Source organism: Chrysemys picta, chromosome 5, assembly GCF_011386835.1.
Source record: "Chrysemys picta bellii isolate R12L10 chromosome 5, ASM1138683v2, whole genome shotgun sequence".
Lineage (NCBI taxonomy): Eukaryota > Metazoa > Chordata > Testudines > Emydidae > Chrysemys > Chrysemys picta.
In genome coordinates this window covers 11345453-11364640 of record NC_088795.1, presented here as the reverse complement: position 1 = coordinate 11364640, position 19188 = coordinate 11345453, and the positions used below count along the sequence as shown (strand labels likewise).

At 49.7% G+C, this 19188-nt stretch overlaps 1 protein-coding gene across 1 annotated transcript in view; it reads left to right on the top strand.

Annotated features, from left to right (window-relative positions):
• LOC101937126 (prolow-density lipoprotein receptor-related protein 1-like) overlaps positions 1-18376 on the top strand; it is a 38151-nt gene extending 19775 nt beyond the window's left edge. The window contains exons 15-33 of the mRNA XM_065595917.1: positions 255-464; positions 1440-1658; positions 2694-2909; positions 3475-3713; positions 4506-4635; positions 5434-5612; positions 6317-6494; positions 7436-7654; positions 8701-8884; positions 10064-10265; positions 10345-10509; positions 11183-11380; positions 11938-12484; positions 13301-13429; positions 14018-14125; positions 14402-14638; positions 15246-15765; positions 17546-17666; positions 18298-18376. Coding sequence (XP_065451989.1) covers positions 255-464; positions 1440-1658; positions 2694-2909; positions 3475-3713; positions 4506-4635; positions 5434-5612; positions 6317-6494; positions 7436-7654; positions 8701-8884; positions 10064-10265; positions 10345-10509; positions 11183-11380; positions 11938-12484; positions 13301-13429; positions 14018-14125; positions 14402-14638; positions 15246-15765; positions 17546-17666; positions 18298-18327 — 4031 coding nt within the window. The 3' untranslated portion in view covers positions 18328-18376. The remainder of the gene's footprint in view (positions 1-254; positions 465-1439; positions 1659-2693; positions 2910-3474; positions 3714-4505; positions 4636-5433; positions 5613-6316; positions 6495-7435; positions 7655-8700; positions 8885-10063; positions 10266-10344; positions 10510-11182; positions 11381-11937; positions 12485-13300; positions 13430-14017; positions 14126-14401; positions 14639-15245; positions 15766-17545; positions 17667-18297) is intronic.
• The last annotated feature ends 812 nt before the right edge of the window (positions 18377-19188 follow it).

Here is a 19188-nt window from a genome sequence, read left to right as displayed (position 1 = left end):
ATCCCAAGGGGCACTCAACCCACCTCCACAAACTCCTGGTAGCTAAACATTTAGCACACCATTCCTTAAGCAGTAGGAAGGACACAACCGTTGTAGAGCAGCACCTACTGGAGTACTGGCAACCACTAAACATACCAAGCAAATGGCTTTAAAGCCAATACATAGGCATGTGTACCCAAGGGAACCTGACAGGCACTAGCCTAACAGGCAGCCTCCTGTGTACAAGAGCAGTCTAGCACTGATCTGTCTTGCAGGCCTGCAGGTTCTGAGTCTTGCTAAGCATCGAAAAGACACTCTGAAGACAAGCTGGACGTATGGGATAGCAGCTGCCTATGAACCCTACCTGGTGTCCGTCAACAAGACCACTCTCCTGCTATGGGACAGAACAATGGAGCCTGTTTCCACTGTGGAAGAAGCCAATATACAGAAAGTAGTGGCATTCTTGGCCATGCCACTGGAGACAGGTAAGCTTTTACATGGCTCCTGGCATGAATTGATTCTACTAGCCTGTACCTGCTGCATTACTGGCTGTGGTTCCTGCTGGCAGAGCAGTGCCAAGCCAGCTGCCCAGGCCCTCAAGCAGAAGGAGTTTTCCAGCACTGATGCATCTTAGCTGCTGAAAGCTCGCTGGGTATTGGGGGAGGGGCTTCCCCGGGATCTGGCTGACCCTTAGCTACCAGAGCAGCCCTGGTAAGATCACTCTTGCTGGCATAACTTAGAGCAGCTTTAAGTGACAGCTGTAGGGCCAGGGTAACTTGGTGCAAGATGCTGATCGCTGTGATGGCTCCAAGTCTAGAGACCTGGCTCTCGCTAAGCTCTGACTTGCTGGGAAGCTGAGGGAATAACTTTTTTTGCTGCCTGTGAAAGGAAGACCAGGTGTCTGCTCTGCTGTCAGACTAGCTCACAGCTCCACTCAGCCTTAACAGCATGGTCTGGTACAGGAAACTGTCCCCTCGTGACTCCGTGTTAGTCATCTAGGCTCTTGCTAGTTAAATCTGAGCCTGATAATGAGGTGCAAGAGTACCATGGCTGGAACATCACAGGTACAAACCTAACCAGGTGGGTCTGGAGCAGCAGGAGTGCCACCTGCCCCTCACTCAGACACTCCCCCATAGGAACACTATGGGCCTGTCTGTGTGACTTGCTGTGCACTCTCTATACTGTGGACCCTGCTGTAGTGCATGTCACTACTGCTGCCGAACCACCATGCTTGGCTCTTGAAAGGCACATGCTCCATCTGCTGACTCACCCACAATGCCATGCTGCTAGTAAGGTTCCCCGTACTAAACAGGGTTGAGAGGCTCAAGTCACTCATAGCCACTCTTGCAGCCCACCAGAGCAGGCAGTCCTGGGGGTGATAGTTGGGCTGCAGGGGAGACTGAAAGCAAAGCTGGTTCCCAGCACCACCAGGGAACCATGCTAACCTGAAGCCTCTCTAGTTCCAGAGCCAGTGACTCTTACACCACCTGCAGCCAGAACCACCGTTCTCCCAGTGGCTAAGGAGACAACAGCAGTGCTGCCTCTGTCTTGTCCCCGCACCTGGATTCCCTGCCGAGATGGGTCAGAGTGCATCGCCCATGAGTACCTGTGTGATGGGGAGAGAGACTGTAAGGATGGCTCTGATGAAGAAGACTGTTCTCAATTGTGTGACACTCCAGGTACAATCTGTTTGCATGGGCTCAAACATAGCAGTAGCATTAACCATTTTGTGACAGGCAAAGGACAAGGTGGTGACCATTAGCAGCAACTTCTGCTTACTCCATGTTAGACTTGGAGCTGTGTGCAGGGAAGGGGCCATGCTACTCTCCTCCAGGCACACAATCCACACACATGGACTGTTCTCCACCACAGGAAGGCCAGGCTCCCATCAGAGGCACAAACCAAACTAGACCAGACTTGCCCCATGACTTCCTTGCCTATTATCCGAAAAAATCAGTTTCCTACTACCAGTGTCAGTCAAGAAAACCTTGGTTGAAACACTGATACTCCTGCACTACAGTCCGTAACACTTAAAAAAAGGGGCTCTGACATTCCCCATCTGATTTAGACCTGCAGACTTGGCCTGAGCTCTGAATAGTTTTGTCTGTCACAAGTGACTGTCCTCACTGACCTGTGCAAACCATGGTCTTTAGTGACTGACACTCTAACCTCCCCTGAGCACTGCATCCCCTTCCAGCACGTGATCCGCAAGAGCTGTGGATTTCAGTAACAGGACTGAATTCTGCCTTCACTTACACCACTAAAATGTGCAGCGTTGTAGCCCTAGAGCAGGGTGGGGTGAGGTGATATCTATCTTTGGACCAACTTCACTCAGGCACTAAAGGAAGCAGACATCTTGCTCACTGCAGGTGGGAGTTGGCCATGATCTCTGCATCCTTCTAGGGATGCAAGTCTCTTCCATGACCGGTCTCTGCCTGGTTCTAGAAGACTGCCTTCCTGTGTAAGGAGAGAAATGCCTAGTGGTTACAGTTTTTGGGCAGTGAATTATATCTAGAACTTTGAGAAGCAACCTTCAGCTTTGCCACGGCTATCTGAATAGCTTGGCCTACATGCAAGTGAGGTTAGGTGCCCTGCTCATAATGCAGAATCCTTCAGTGCCTAGCAAAGCACTAGCCCTTGCAGAGTCAGGCTCACCTTCACTCCGTAAACGTGCGTGGTTGGCTAACACTGTGCCCGCCCTCCCTCCCTCCCAGGAGCCTTTAAGTGTCTGAGTGGGAACAAGTGCATCGAGGAGAAGAATCACTGTGATGGCGTGCAGCAATGTCCAGATGGCTCAGACGAGCTCGGCTGCTGGAAGCCAACCCAAGACTGCGCTCTACGCTGTGACAGCAACATGCGCTGCATCCCAGAGAGCTGGCTATGCGATGGCAACCCAGACTGCCTTGACGAAGCAGATGAGCAGGGCTGCGGTAAGACCAGCAGAGATGTTTGGGTTTCCTTGGCTCATGGCATAACAGGCAGGAATAAGGGAATTTCAGGCAGCATTCCTTTACAGCAGGTACTGCAGACTAGGATTAGGGCTGGTTTGTACCCCTCCACGGCAGAGCAGCATGTTACAGGAATACACAATCTAGAGAAGCATAGAACCCCCCCCTCAGTCCCTTTACCAGACACTGCACACTTCTAGAATGATCCAAAACAATGGCTCCTGAGATCCTGTCTCAGGTCTCCACTACCACAGAGCTCCTTCTCAAGGCAGCAAGTCTGGGTGTTGGACTAGGTTCACCCCACACCTCCGTCTTCAGCTGGAGTGGAGTATGTAGCTGCTTCAGTGCAGAATATGGCATTAGGACAGCCAGAGGACCAGTCACACTAGTCTTCAGTTAGCTATCTAGGCTGCCCCACTGTGGGCTTCCCTAAACTTAGCTGATACATCTCTGCCTAGTCTAGTACACTCAAAGTACTAGTGCAGCTTCCATATACTCTGGGGCAAGCCAGCTCACAGCTAGACTAAACAGCAGCTCTGGTTTGCAGTTCGTGAAGAGTGCAGCAAATCCGAATTCCAGTGCAAGAGTGGCCAATGCATCTCTTACTCCCTGCGCTGTGATGGGGACAATGACTGCAAGGATCACTCGGATGAGGAGGACTGTGCAGTCCCCAAACCACTGCTGTGCCGCCTGGGGGAAGTGAAGTGCCCCAGAAGTGGGGAGTGTGTGCTGAAGGACTGGCTCTGTGATGAGGATATAGACTGCAAGGATGGAACCGATGAGCAGGTATTGGAAACAAGGCTACTACTTAACTTACCAGGGCTTGGGTGGGGAATCCAAACTTCTAGCACTGCACACTCCCAGTACTGGGGTTCTCGCCTTTCTGAGTTCAGACCTGCTGATAGCCCTTAAGGGATGAAGGGGATCTGAGCAATCCATCCAATAGCATCTTAAGTCTGAACAATCTCTTCTAAAGCAGTTTGTCCTGGTCCTTAAAACACTGAAGGATGAGCTGAAGAAGCATAACTCAGAGCACCAAAGGCCAGCTACAGCAAGGGAATGTTCTGCGTAATCCAGTATCTGGGGCTATGCTCTTACCCAAAGCATGATACAGTGGGGGAGAAGAGACCAACTTTGTTTTTCTAGTCTAGAAACCCTGGCAAAAATCTACCAAGAAATAGCTGACCCTCTGCCAAATACATTGCAGACTAACACTGACCCTATACTATGGCTTTCTCTGAACAGTGAGCAAGCTTAAAGAAGGCCCCCAAAAAAGCAGCCCTGATGCCCCAGATGCTAATGTTCCTGTTTTTTAAGGAATTCTCTTGCCAGGGACCATACAAGTTCTTTCAGTCCTCTGAAAAGCTGATGTCCTTAGGCTAGGACTCTTGGCCATTGATGTAGGGCCATGTCCCTGTATGCTGGTGGGAGGGAGGAGTGAAAAATGCATCTGGGGACAGCCCCTACCCTGGCATGGTTAAGATACGATACACTCAAGACCAGCAAGGGTTACAAGGCTCTGACTGTCACATCCCCTAGCCTAGAGTGCCTTTACAGTATGTTGTGATTGATCTGCAGGACTGTGAGCATGAGAAACTCCACTGCAGTGCAATGCAGTGGTCCTGCAGCAGTGGAGACCAGTGTGTTCCAGACATCTGGCGCTGTGATGGGGAAAGAGACTGCAGAGATGGCAGTGATGAAACAGGATGTAAGGAAGCTTTTAAAACTTAATCTACACTGCAAGAGACACTGCTGCCAAAGCTCTTGCTTTGATAGATGCTCTTTAGACTTGGAAAGCTTCCATGTCTGGGTTTCACCTCCATTTGCATACATGGCTCACTTACCTTGTGTGACTTCTGGCTGTATTTAGGTACTGATCTGTTTCCCCTCCCTCTACCTGCCTTGCCTGTTACAGCAGGGACCAATCCAAAGGACAATGGGGAAGTTCACTAATTAAAATGCAAGTGAAAACTACCTGGAACAAATTACAGACTTCAGCTGGAGTACAAAATTGACTAATGCTAAAACATAAATGGTGCAAATAACCAGGTGGACTTGGATTTCAAAACTACTTGATCTCTAACACAAGGCCAAATTGGTATCCTCACCTCAGGTTCCCCTCACCATCTAATCCATGACCACAGGGAGCAGAGTTTGGCCCATGACTAATTGGAGAGTATTTCTAGCATCATAACACTTCAGACACTTTGAAACACGAGGCCAGTAGCACATCTACAAATTCATGTAACATATACCAGGTACTGGCAACTACAACATACTCCACTGTAGGCCTCTAGCTACTGAACCATTAGTTTAATCCATTTTAAGATAAATGTTGTCGTCGTCCTCTTGGGCTGTCACAGGATGACCAGTTTTAAGCCTCTATTTAACCTAGGCTCTTGTGATGTGCTCCTCAGAGGTATTGAGCAGCAGATCTCTGGGCATCAACACGTGCCTGCCCCATCTGTCCTAGGGGGGTGGCCAGTAAAAACCAATGTCTCAACAGGTGAGCCTAGGAAGTGCCAGAGCCATGAATTCCAGTGTGGGACTCATGACTGTCTCAACTACACCCTGGTCTGTAATGGCAAGAAGGACTGTACAGATGGGTCAGATGAAGGTGGAAAGTGTCTGTCTCCCTGTGGGAAGCCCTGTTCTCAGATCTGCTACCAGTCACCTGATGGACCTGTGAGTAAAGGGAACGCTAAGGAACTCCTGTTGACTGGTTTTGGTACCGAGAGCCTCCATCAGTCTGAACAAACTAACCCTAGTTGGCTCCCCCACTACCAGGATGGGAGTGGGAGACCTGATCTTGCTTGTCCTTCTCCAGCAAGCCCACACCTGAGTGCAGCTGCAGCCAATCTCTTGTATCATCCCTCTGGCTGGCCACACCTTGACACCCAGTCACCTGAGAGCCTCCTCCCCATGATCTGAATGCCTTGCCTCTCCAAATACTGAACAACCTAGACGTCCATGTGACCCTATTGCTGGGAGTCCATGTCCAGCCCAGGCTAAACATGCATTTGCAAGTCAAGGGCCACAACTGGGACTTGTCATACCAGCAAGCCCCACTCTGGTGAGCCCCCAGCAGGTCAGCTGGTGCTGAGTGGGTTTCCTACCTTGCTTTCCCTCAGGCTCCCAAAGGGGTGAAGCAGGGAAAGCTGCTGCTCCTCTGATGTAGGAGGTGAGGAAGCAGCCGCTGCTGCAGCATATCCCCCCCTCCTTCCCCAGTGATGGGGCTAGTCCAAGCCCCCATTAGTGCTCTTGGCCCTAACATCCATTAGGCCCCTGTCTGTCAATCCTACTGTAGGCTCTGCAAGCCTGAGTCCCGAATGGCCTATGCCCTGGGGACTCTGCTAGAGGAACATGGCGAGCTAACTCTCTGCTTTCAGAGGTGTGCTTGCCAACGGGGATTCAAACTGAGCAGCAGAGTCTCCTGCACAGACATCAATGAATGCAAAGAGCAAGAGCCGTGCAGTCAGACCTGTGTCAATACAAACGGCACCTACAGCTGTGCCTGTCACCCAGGCTACCTGCTGGAACCAGACGCCCACACATGTAAAGTGACTGGTAAGACCACAATGGCCCTTAGTTCCTTGCAGTGCTCAGAACAGGGCTTGGAGCCCTTCCCAGGTGAGGGACCTGACTTCAGCAGCCCTCTCACTACCCCTTCAGTGTAGTGAGGTTAGTCTGATACTGGTGGTCCCTGTATGAGCTGGCTAGGGAACAACACCTAGCCAGCATGCCAGGGAGACCTGAGCCCAAGGGAACCCATTGGAATCCTGCCCTTGTCTGAAGCCGTAAGCCCCACAGACCCTTGTTACCCTCTGAACAGTATCTGAGTGGAGAGGGGACTCTGCACATGCTCTGATCATTCTGGGCCCTGGAACAACTAGGGAAGCCCATGTCCTGAGACTACTTGTCCTTTCCTTAATCCTGCTCCTCTCCTCAGAGCTTTAATGTGTTGGTGCCCATGGGCCTAACAAGCCCACAGCCATGGAATCTGCTTGGCTAGCAGCAGACACCCAGCCTGTGAATTGGGCAGCACCCAGGCTGCTGCTAGCTTCCTGCAGATGAGTGCTAATGCCCTCTCCCTGTGCGAGGAGGGGTAGCTCATACAATACTAGGGCTCTGATGCCAGAGGGAGCCAGTGATCCTAGGGTACAGCTTGGCCACTGACCTCTTGGAGGCAGAGGGAATCCTCCGCATTGGGGTCTCAGTAACATCAGAACAGCCTCTCTTGTAGGGCTGGCCCGCTGCAGAACTCAGTCGCCCTTGGTCTCCAGGCTGTTAGCACAAGTCTCCCTTAGTGTCCTCTGGTTCTCAGCGATGGGAATCTAGCTCCCTGGAACCAGGGTCGCCACCACCTTGCCATGCTTCGCCTGTTCACATATCTAGCCAAGGCTCACTACCCAGTGCTGGGGGGGTGTCTGGCTGGGATGGGGAAGATACAATAACAGGCTCTAGAGGAACTAACACTCTCCTGCCCATGGGGTTCTGCCTGATTGTAGGGTCCGAGCCAACATTGCTGGTAGCAATCCAGTCTGAGCTATTGCTCTACGGGCTGAGGAGTCTGAACGAGGATGTCCTGACGACAACTGACAAGAACCTGATCATCTTCTCTATTGACTATGACTTGGTGGAGCAGAAGGTCTTTTGGATGGATCTCAATGCAGAAAGTATCAAGTGGATAACCATGAACACCAAGAAGAAAGGAACACTTGTGAAAGGTGGGGTGTAGGATTCAACTTTCCCTCCCCAAATCTTGCAGTAATCACTAGCTGCTGGCCTCCTGCAGGAAGGGGATTGGTGGCTGGCCAGCAGACTTAACAGGGAGACCTGTCTCAGAGGACCCCACAAAGGGAAAACACAGCCTAGATAGCAAGACAAGCTCATAGTCTCACTTGCCCCAGGTTGCAGGAACTAGTTACAGCAGGGTCACAACTGTCTTTCAGTACCTCCAGCATCCTTATTACTGGCTGCCTCTGCAGTTACTCCAAGTGGAGAGTCTGCACCCAAGTGGCATAGCCTGCACTGGGTGACAAATTCTTCTCTCTTCTCCCCCCACCCCCTTTAACTGGAGACAGTTGGGCCTGATGTGTCCAAGGCTCTTAAATCAGGTTGACATGTGCCGCTTATCAGCTGTTCAGTATCGTTGCTCTCCATGTCTGTTAAGAGTTTTCTGTACTGACACCATTATCCAGGAGCACAGTTCAGCAAGTCCTGGGGCCTGTTTCTAGCCTTCCTGGAAAGGCACGTCCAAAACACAGAGCTGTTTCTTCCTGAGTCTGCAGACAGCCTGACACTGGCACTAAGCTGTGAACACCCATGTATAGGCCTAGTGCAGAAAGGTTTTAGTCACTCTGGCATCTCACTTGGCAGGCAGGCCAGCAGTGTACTTGGCCCATGATCCCAAACAAACTCCTTCGGTGCCAAAACCCCCAGCAGCTTCTAGATCCTTCAGGGTCCCTGGTTCCCACTGACTTCTTGGCAATGCTCAGCTCTCGTGTGCCCCACACGTCTGTAGCAGCCTGAAACCTGGACAGGCTAAAACCAACACTACTGGCTGCACATCAAATCCAGCTACCTCTTCACTAACCAAAGCTGGTCCCCTTCAGGCACTAGACAGTGCCAAGACAAAGCAAGCAGGGCAGTGCCCCTAGAACTCCAGTCAACATAATCTGTCACCCTTAAAGCTTGTCTACCTCAGCAGGGACATCTGTCCTTCTTTGCCCTCTTCAGAAAGACTAACCTGTAAGTGGCTCTCTGGTTGCAGGCATCAAGTCTGACTGCATTGCAGTGGACTGGATTGGGAGGAATCTCTACTGGACAGATGGGACCGCAGGAGAGCTGCTGGCCACTTGCCTGAATGCCACTTGGAGAGGCAACCCAGAGTACACCGTGGTTCTGGATGGAGACTTAGATCAGCCTCGCTCACTGGCTCTGCAACCACTGCAAGGGTAAGGCCTCTAACCTCCTGTCCCACCCTCACAATGCAGCAGCCACCATCCAGATGGTCCAGTAATGGAAGATGGGCTGTGACTCCTCCCACTCCCCTGTGAACAAAGCTATCGAATCTGAGATGCAATGGGAAAAATGAGAACTAGTGTTGTGGCTAACTCTCTGTAGCCACTGGTGGTGCACAACATAAACTCGCACCATGCTGGCCATGGAACTTCGTACATAGATGAGAATACAGCCCGAAGCTGGGTACTGTAGCAAGCTGTTAGTACACAACCATGCCTGCCTCAGCAACTTGCAGTTCTGGCTGGGGGGGGGGGGATGGGGATGGGGATGGGGGGGGGATGGGGGGCATGTCCCCATTGTCCAGGTGGACAGCACCAATGCAATACTTTGCTCTGCACCATCTACTGGCTCCTAACTACCTCCAGAGCTCAGTGCTGTGGAAAGCTGTCTGTTGCTGGTATGTGGTGACACTAGACAGGTACTAGGGGGACCAGACAGCAAGTGTGGAAAAATCAGGACAGGGGGTTCAGGGGGGGTAATAGGAGCCTATATAAGACCCTAAAATCAGGACATCTGGTCAGCCGAACAGGTACTCGGTGTGCTGTACACTATGTAGTAGCTGCCTCACTGCAGGAGAACAAGGAACTAGCAATTCAAAACAGCTAGACTCAATCAAGCCTTGACCTTGCTTAATTCAGTCTCTGTAGGAATAAAAGGAATGCTCCTTCCTGGCTGCAGGGCATGGGATGAATGGTAGACTACCTTCCCTCGTCTGCTCCTAACTAAAACTGTATTAGCCCCTGCACACGCCACCGGCCTAGTCTAGACAAGCTGCACTCCTGCTCTGAACAGTCAGCAATCTTCAGCAGTTACAATAATTTGAGCTATTTAGAGAACACTTTCTCCAGCAGCTGGGCTGGGCTGGCTTTACATGGCTAAAAGCACCAAGTCTGAAATACTCTAAATCAAAGTCTCTACCCTGGGGTCTGAGGCCAAGGTGGTAATATTCAGATAATGGAAATGCTCCGCTTTCAGCCCAAAGTGCAAAACCCCTCAATCTCTGCTCTAATAGTTGCATTGCGAATTGTAATGAGTGACTTGCTTTGGCAGACAGATCTTGTCACTGAAGTGGCTGAAATATCTATTCTTCCCTTCTCCCCCCCATTGTATAGCTTAATGTACTGGTCTGAAATAGGGGACAAACCTCAAATAGAGCAAGCTGGCATGGATGGGAGCAACAGGAAAGTCCTCATTGACGAAGGGCTGGGCTGGCCGACTGGCATAGCTCTCGACCTCCTGAGCTGGAAAATCTTCTGGTCTGATGATAAGCTTCACTGCATTGGCTCTGCCAACCTGGATGGCACTGGCATAAAGGTACTGTGCAGCTGGCTTTAGAGGCAGGCCTGCCTGTCGTCAGACTGGGCACATCTGATGGACTTGACCTGTCTCCTAGGTGTTCCAACTGAGCCAGATCAAGAGCCCTTTCTCAGTAGCCGTGTTTGAGGATGGTACCTACTGGTCTGAGATGAAAACCAGGACTGTGCAGAAAGTGGACAAAAAGACTGGCAAGAACCGGACTGTGCTGATCAAGCGCCACGGGCAGCCCTATGGCCTGAAGGTACCTGCAAACCAGCAGACTCTAACTCTGTGCAATACAGAGATGCTTCTCCCCCTCCCCCACTAGCTCTACACCTTGGGCCTCTTCTTCCTTCTCACAAAACCTACCCTGCTGCTGACTCCCAATGACCCAGACCAAACAATTCCCGGGGAACTGTGCCTGAGGCCTGGTGGCCCTGAAGAGTGGGGTGGCCTCTTGGAGGGGAGCCAAGCTATCTAGGGAGAAATCTTTAACCTCCCACCATGTTGCCATTCAAAATGGTTCCCTGGGTCCTGATTCCTTAGTGGCTGCACCTGTGGTGACTCATAGAACTAGTCAAATCTGACCCCTCATATGAGACACAAACTCTGATTCCTCTGAACATACAACTTTGTCTCCTGGTACCAAGGGCCAGCCTGCAGCAGCTAACCCCTGCATGCGTCTTCCTCAGCACTGGTTCTTCCCTAACACTAATCACATGTTTCCTCAAACTCAGTCCCACCAGTTACCCTCCCTGCTGGGCCTCCACTCAAAGGTTAATGTAAACCAATTGCTTCCTGTTGTGGACCCCAGGTGGCCTTTCTGGTATATAGTTGCATAAGGAAAACTAACACCAGGAAATAGAGGGCTTGCATTGTAGAGAGACTTGTGGTGGCTTTGTTCACTAGTACTAACTGCCAGGCCTTTCTTTTAGATCATGCATGAAGTGCTACAACCAATGGCCTCTAACCCTTGTCGGGAACTTGGCTGCTCCCACTTATGTCTGCTGAACCCAAACCACAAAGGAAGCTGTCGCTGTCCAATTGGAGAAGTGCTTGCTGATGAGAAGAACTGCATTCCTCTTAAGGATTCAGCATTCATGTTCCTGGTTGCCCCAACAGTGATTACTCAGGTACCCCTCTGCTACAGGGACAGACAGAAAATAAGCATGTCCCATAGGATAGCTCTCAAGACACATGACTGGAGAGGATTCTGTAACAATAACCTGCAGTGGTTCTGTCCTAGGACAGACTATAACCCACAGCTTACTGGAATGAGTCAAGAAACGGCTCTAGTGTTAAGTAACAACAAGCTGACTCGTAAACTTGCTGCTTGTGGTCTCCCCAGTAAAGACAACCTAGTGTGTGCTCCTTGAAATGTGAATGTACTTCTGCATGACTGGCCAAACTAACTCCGATTCTATCCATCACCTCTGTATGAGCCCCAACATCAGTGGGGAGCACTAGACTCCACCCTCATGGTGAAACCATAATCTGCCAAACCTTGGTTCTGAAAGTGAAATCTGTCCCTTGCAACTCTGAGAGACTAGAACAGTGATTGACTGATCTAGGAATGTATCCTCTCATGCTTTCTCCCCTCTTTCCCCACTCTCTGGGAAGCCTACAGTAAATCTCAGACTTAAAGCACAACAGGACTAAGATTTCACTAATCTTTTCTCTTTAACTCCAGGTATATCTGAAAAAGCTGTCCCCTGCAGCCAGGGGGGAAACACTTCCTGAGCACAGAGTTTTCCCTCTTACCAATGTGGATTACTTGACAGCAATAGACTATTCAGTGCGGGATAAGTCCCTCTACTTTGCTGATCGGGAAGATGGCTACATCAGGCTGTTGAGAATCAAGGATTCTGGCAAGCTGTCCTGGAAGAGAGTGGTGCCAGTGGGGGGCACTGTGGTATCTTTAGCTCTCGACTGGCTGAGTGGCAACATCTACTGGATTGACAGCCGGAATCCAGACATTCGAGTTGCAACTTCAAACGGCCGCTATGCTCTTGTGCTGATCAGCGAGAAGCTCTATCACACGGTCTCTGTCGTGCTGCACCCACCTACTAGCATGATGTGCTTTGCTGACTTGGGTATGGAGAACCATAGTGCTGGCCCAAAGATTGAGTGTGCTTCCATGGATGGAAGCAGAAGGAAGGTGCTCTGGAGGAAATCCCAAATGCCAGTTGGCCTAACTTTTGGAGATTTTGGCACTCGGCTCTACTGGGCTGACCACAGTAAGTACAGGAGACCTGGCTCTCCTGGGGAATACAGGAGCTTGCCAATGTGGCTCCACTAAGCTGCAAACCCTCCAGGGCAGGGAGTCTCTTGGTATGGTTGGTGCACAGCTACAGGAGAACTTGCTACTGGTGCATGTTGTTCACTGCAAGGCCTATTTTGAGACCCATGTAGTCTGGTTCCAACACATGTCTATTCCTGTAGGCAAGCATTGCCTTAGCCAAACAGAACACCTGCTTATCTTCTGTGGAAGATGGCAAAACCACAGCTCAGAATTGTAAGCTTATAACCCAAATGTTGCTTGGCTATGACCTCCCCTACAGTGTAGTTGTGTAAAGTGGTTTGCTGTGCCACTGCTGGAACAGGCATCCTAAAATCAAACTGCAGAACTTAATGTGAGCCTGTCTCAAATGCATGTCATACTTTTTTATTGGGAGCATGACCAATAGAATTGGTGACTACAGCTGGTATTTGGTATGTCCATGTGGTATGTGGCTAGATATTGGTACAGCACACTGACTTATGGGACACTAGAAAGGCCAGGCCTCTCAGCAAAGCAATGAGTCCACTCTGAGGAACATTACACTAGCCAGCTACCTGCAAGCCTCTATAAATAGGTCACAAACAGAACTGCCCCCCCAGAGCTTGGTGATGCTACACAAGCATGCACCCCATTACTGTCTAAGGGTTGAGACCTGCTGTTCATTAACACCTCTTGCTTCATGTGTTTAATCCAGCCTAGCTGGATAAGTCTCATTGCTACATCTGTGTCAGTCTTCCTCTCTGAAACATGAACAAGATGTTTCCTCTTGTAGTGAAAGGTGTCGTTGAAAGCATTCAGCTGGATGGTTCCAGGTTCAGGCTAATTCGGGGAGGGCTGCATGGCCTCACACTCTTTGCGGCTGGTGAAGGGATGATGGTCTGGACAACCCCGACCCGCAATGGTAAGGCAGTTGCAATAACAGACCCTTCCATAATGTCCTTTAAACTAATAAGGAACATCTCCAAGGAGAGCAACTCTTAGAATGGATAGGACTTTCCCCCCAATATCAGTCTAAAACCCTGCACTCTAATTGCACAAATTGGACTTCTGCAAGTGGTACCTAATGTAGCCTGCCTTTGGGCGGAGGGGCAGGGAGAGACCCTCTATGTATGGCCTTTGGGTCATCCTAGTCTTGTAAATTCTCCTGTCTCAAGCCAGAGTGAAAAGAACAGGAGTACTTGTGGCACCTTAGAGACTAAGGTGCCACAAGTACTCCTGTTCTTCTTTTTGCGGATACAGACTAACACGGCTGTTACTCTGAAGCCAGAGTGAGACAGTTCTAGTTTCGTATGTCTTCCTGCAGATCCATCCTGCATGTGTAGAGGAGACCTCTTGAACTTCTGGCTCAAACTGTCAGTTTCTAGCAGATCCTTGTACCCTAAGAGAAATGTATCATATCGGCACACACACACCTCACTGTTAGTGCTGCATGTATAATTAGTGCAAGCGGAAAGCTGACTTGTACTGAATCAGTGTCTCTCTCTGCTAGGCTCAACTAGAGTGTGGCATAGCAAACTGGAACTTATGGAAAACTGGTGGTTTCAAGTGGACCAGAAGATTGTGGACTTAAAAATCTACAGCAAGTTCACCCAACAAGGTGAGTCTAAAACTCTGCTGTGGTATAAGGGGTGAAATCCTGATAAAACCAGAATTAAAACCCCCTCCTAGAGACTCTCCCTGGCATTAAGCTGGTCTACCTGTGTTTGTCGTCTTGGTCTCCCTCCATTTGAGGTGATGACCACCATATGAAAGGCATTCTAGTTGGGACACCAGTCCAGACATCCTCCTGCCAACGGACCTCCTCCATTCAGGAGACTGACGTCTTGTTTTAAGAATGGTAGTCACCCTTGTGTCACGCCTCTTCCATTCATAGGCAGTAACGGCTGTTCGGAGAACAACGGGGGGTGCAGCCAGCTCTGCTTGCCAAACCATCAGGGAAGGGTCTGCAAATGCACCGTCGGGTACCATCTGGAGGATGGTACTGAATGTACTAGAGCTGTGACGTGCCCTGAACCACTTGAAGCCTGCAAAGATGGTCTGAAATGCTTTACCAGGGAGCAAGCTTGTGATGGCCACAACGACTGCTTGGATGGATCTGATGAGCTGGCTTGTGAGTAACTCTTGCCACCCTGTGGCACACCTAGAGGTCTGGCACCAGAGACTTTTTTATAACATCCCATAAACCTCTAACCCTAACCAAATCTTCCCTACTCCATTCTCCAAGATGGGATTTGTCCTGTTAGCTTAAAACAGCTACTGGTCAATTAGTCTAGTCGTCCTCTTCATGTCTACCAAACACATGCCTTGGTATCACTATGGTCTGCCATGTGAAACCTGCATCCATTCTCCAACAGAAGATCCATGGTAGGCAGCAATGTCTCTGAAGCACAGCACTGATCTTTGTTGCTCAAGGGATGCAGGGAAGACCCTTCCCATGCCCCTGGGACTCTAACACTTCTATAGCCACCAGCCTCTTGTCCAAACACCATAAACCTCTCTGGATTCACTATCAGTCACTGATCAGGTGTGCCTCACTGCAGGCAGACCAGGTGAGAGGTCCCGCATGTTAATGCAGTACATTATCCCAGGTAATTTTTAGCTCTTGTCCCCCTTACCCAAGCCATAATCAGCTTATCCTTTAATCCACTTAAGATAAACTAAACTCCAAACCAGCTCTTCCAATAAAATTGGATCAAACACTCTCTCTCCTCCTCTAGGCAACTACCTGGACAGAAAGAAACCCAGGTCTACAACTGCCCCAACTCCAGCAAAGCCAGGCTTCAGAAAGGAAGAGGAAGTGGTAGCACCAACACGTGTCCAGACAACCACCAAAAGACCTATCACTGGAACCCAATACCCGCATCCAAAAGGGACAAAATACCCCAGAAGAAAAACCCCAGCTATACAGACCCCTCCCCCATACAGAGAAAGCAGGACCACTGTATCTAGTATGTGGGAATATACAGAAGAACCTTCCCCATCACCTGAGAGCGTTGAAAGTGGTCCAGAGCCCCAACCTTGCAGCAGTGAAACCTGTAACATGAGAGGGGACTGCACCATTGAAGAGGACAGAGTGAAGTGTAGCTGCATGTTGGGGTACAGTGGTGATTACTGTGAAAAGACAGAAGTCACATCGACCACTGGTCCCATTATCTTGGGCATCGCTGTAGTCTTGTTAGTAGTCATGGCAATGGTGGGAGCTTTTGTCTACATGAGGCGGCAACACACGCGAAAGAGGTAAGACTCTCCTGATGTCTGATTTCATAATGAGAATTGTTCCCACCAGCTGATCACTGGCTACCTGAATGTTTGGTCTCTAAAATCTGTCAGCAGTAAGAGGAGCTTGTTGACTGAACCAAACGTCAGCATTTACTTTCACTAATGGTTAATGCAGGCTGCTGTAATGTACACCGCACAGTATTGGGGGAAGCCTGGTTCCGATTCCTCCAAATGCTCTGTTTGAACTGTTCATGAGGCACAAACAAGGTGTCTAACTTAGCCCTGTGTAGGTGGTTACAACAGTCCCTTCTGGTCTGGTTCTGTGAATCTCTATGTATGTAGCAAGCAGTTGTAACTTGGCTGCCCACACTGGACTGTATTGCTAACGGGTGCTTCCTACACACAGGGACTATTAAATCCTTGTTTGGGAGAGGGGGTTGTGTCTTGGACCGTTTCTAAGGTAAAGAACCTCTCCAAACAGTCTAACCTGGTGTATGCTGACAGGCTTCCTCAGGGCTGTCTCATCACGTGCAGCTGGGACCCCTTACCTATTCCCTAATATGGTATCTAGCAGAGGTGCAGCCTTGATGCTGATATAGTAAGAGTAAAGTCTCATTCAAAGTACGAGAAGCATGGCTCTAAACTAGCAAAGCTGGGTGCCTTAAAATAGTGTACACCCGCCATCACAAAGCTATTGCTGGTGGCCTTTCCCCAGGCCACCCTCAAGGCTTGCCAGATCCAAGCTTCTTAAACAGCACTAAATCAGAGCTCCCACAGACTGGGGGCTGTGAATGGGTTGCTTCCTTCCCCTCTTCATCTCAGTCCCCCATTCTTGTCACTTCCTGTGGAGACTCCACACCAAGTCAGAGGGTGAAAAGGTGAACCTGACTGGTGCCTACTTCATAGGGTGTAGAGCAGGGCCTTTCCCAACTGCTTCTGCAGACCACTTCCTAAAATCCCATGGGCCACCAACACTCAAGCCTCTGGCATATGCCAACCATTAGGGGGTCACTGGCACTACTGGGAACTTAGTACAGTGTCTTGAATTCAACTGGCCTAAAGAGACATCTGCCACAACTATCTCTACAGCATGCTGTGAAGTTTGAATCCCTAATTGTGGCAAAGTGCCTCTAACAGTATAGCTACATTAGAGCCAAAAGTTGTATTGCCATCTTGAGACCACTTGACCAGGCCTAGTACAGGTATAACCTGCTAACTATACCTCCAACTTAAAATGTAGCTGTGCTCTTCACTTATCTTACACCTGCTATTAGAACAAAACCAAATGCTTGTTTTCTGGAGAGCTGTAAATAGAAGTACTCCTAGAACTGCCGTTCTAAAGACTGCTACAACCAATCTTGCTAGACAACTTAATAGTTAACCTGGAGATCATGGAATTGGGAGGGTTTCAATGCATTAGACTCCAGCTTCTTGCAATATGATGCAACAAAAGGCTTTAAGCCTGACACCCTACAAGCATCACCTCCAGCCCATCCCCATTGCAGGATTTTATGGCTGGTGGTGGGAGGAGTAAAACTCCTTAGGGCAACAGAGGAGGCACATGTCTGTCTAGAATGGGACTTGGAAAACACTGTCCTACCAGTGCTTCCATTGCTGTCAAAAGCCACCTGCACTCACTGCTACCTGTGGTGTCCCTGAATTGCTATTTTGAATAGCAATTCTCATGCTAGCTTTTTGGTCCAAGGCTCCTAACAGAGGACTGACCACTCATTGGTTCCTACTAACTACAATGCAATGGAGTACAACCGCTTCAGAAGTGTTTACTCTCCTAATGCAGGACCTCCAGTACAGCATCCTCTAGGACTCTGACCAGCTACCACAAGGACAGCGACCTCGGGGAAGAAGAGAACCTCACAAACAATGAGACCTTCATCAATGAAGCCTATGACAGAGAACAGGTGAGAAGGCAACTAGAGTCTCCTAGACTCCAATACCTCTGACTTGGTCCGCCAAGCATCCTATGGGCCTGACCTACCTTTCAGGCAGGCCCACACATGGGATATCTGACTAAACCTTTCTAGAGGGTGGGGGAGGGAGTGTTACTTCTATTGGCACAGGGCCTAAATGTGCCGGTGAACTTATCCAACCTTTCTCAAAGCCCTTTTAAAAGACCCAGTGGCTTAAATGCACACCCTATCCCCTGTACTACACCAAACAGGGGAAGACACTGACCACTAAGCATCCAAGTCAAGCCTACAGGGCAGCACTCCCTAAGGCAAACGCTGCTAGACTGCTCAGCCTGCTAAAAATTAGGTTCTTGGAGCCCTAACTGCTCCAAGGACTGGAAATGGCCACTCTTTTGGCTTGCATCTAAGAAGCCTCTTGGTTGGAGACCAAGGGCCAGCAGCTCTTCACTGCCTGCAAAACTTTGCATGGGTTGATCACATGGGCAGTAAACTGGCCAGGTCCTCAGGCACAGGGCACCACTCCCCAACTAACCGATCGCAGTGCAGTGTCAGGGAGACTAATTCTGCCTTTTTGGATACAAACTAATGCCAAAATCTAATGCTTTCTCTTGTCTCCTTGCAGGAGCTGGTAACTCCTATGAAGACAGAATAACTTCATGTTGGAAACTCAAATTCTCTCAATAAAGTAACATTTGCAGAATCCTTCCGTGTCTTGGCCACAAATCCCTCCACTTGGTATTGGTGCAAATTCTGGTCAGTAAATAGTTCCTGGTCAATGTCTCCTCTTCAGGTATGGATGTTCTGATGCAAATATGGCTACTTAAGCAGATTCATGTTTTATCACATCTGTACAACAGTGACATGCAGTTGGGTGGCTATCCCTCTTCTGGAGGGCCAGGCTCAGACTTCCCTTGCAAGGACAGTGCTGTACCCAAGAGTAACTGAAGGAAAAGCCTAAAGTTTGTAACTCCTGTGTAGGGCTGCAGACTTGGCTTGAGCAGCTTGGGTAAGCAGTAAGCTTGCAATACTGGTAGTAGCTGATGCTAAACCCCAAACAGTACAGATTATTTCTTCCCCCTCAGTACTAATGAAATGGGAGCCACACAGTGATGTCTTGTGGGTGGAGTAAAATTAACCCTTTTCCCATGGCTCTTAAACTGATCAGACATGCTTGGCTAACTGGTCTGCACCATCTGGGCTTCTAACAGACAAGGCCACAACTGTTCATCTAGAGAACTTTTGCCTTTGAAGTGCGCTGAGGTCAAAGGGTTACCACAACCTCTTAGCCCTACACTCGCCAAATGAGAGCATGTGCTTTTGCCTCTACCCTTCAGTAGAATGTGGCTTAATGGACTCACCTCAGTTGTCTGAAGTACCTTGTGCTAGAGCCCTAGTTTGCCAAACAAGGTCCTGCAGAGTGTTTGGGGAATGAAATCTCACCTGGCTGCCCCAAACTTCCAGTGGGGGAAGGAGAGACCCAACTAGACTCAGGTTCCCAGTGGAGCCAGGCATT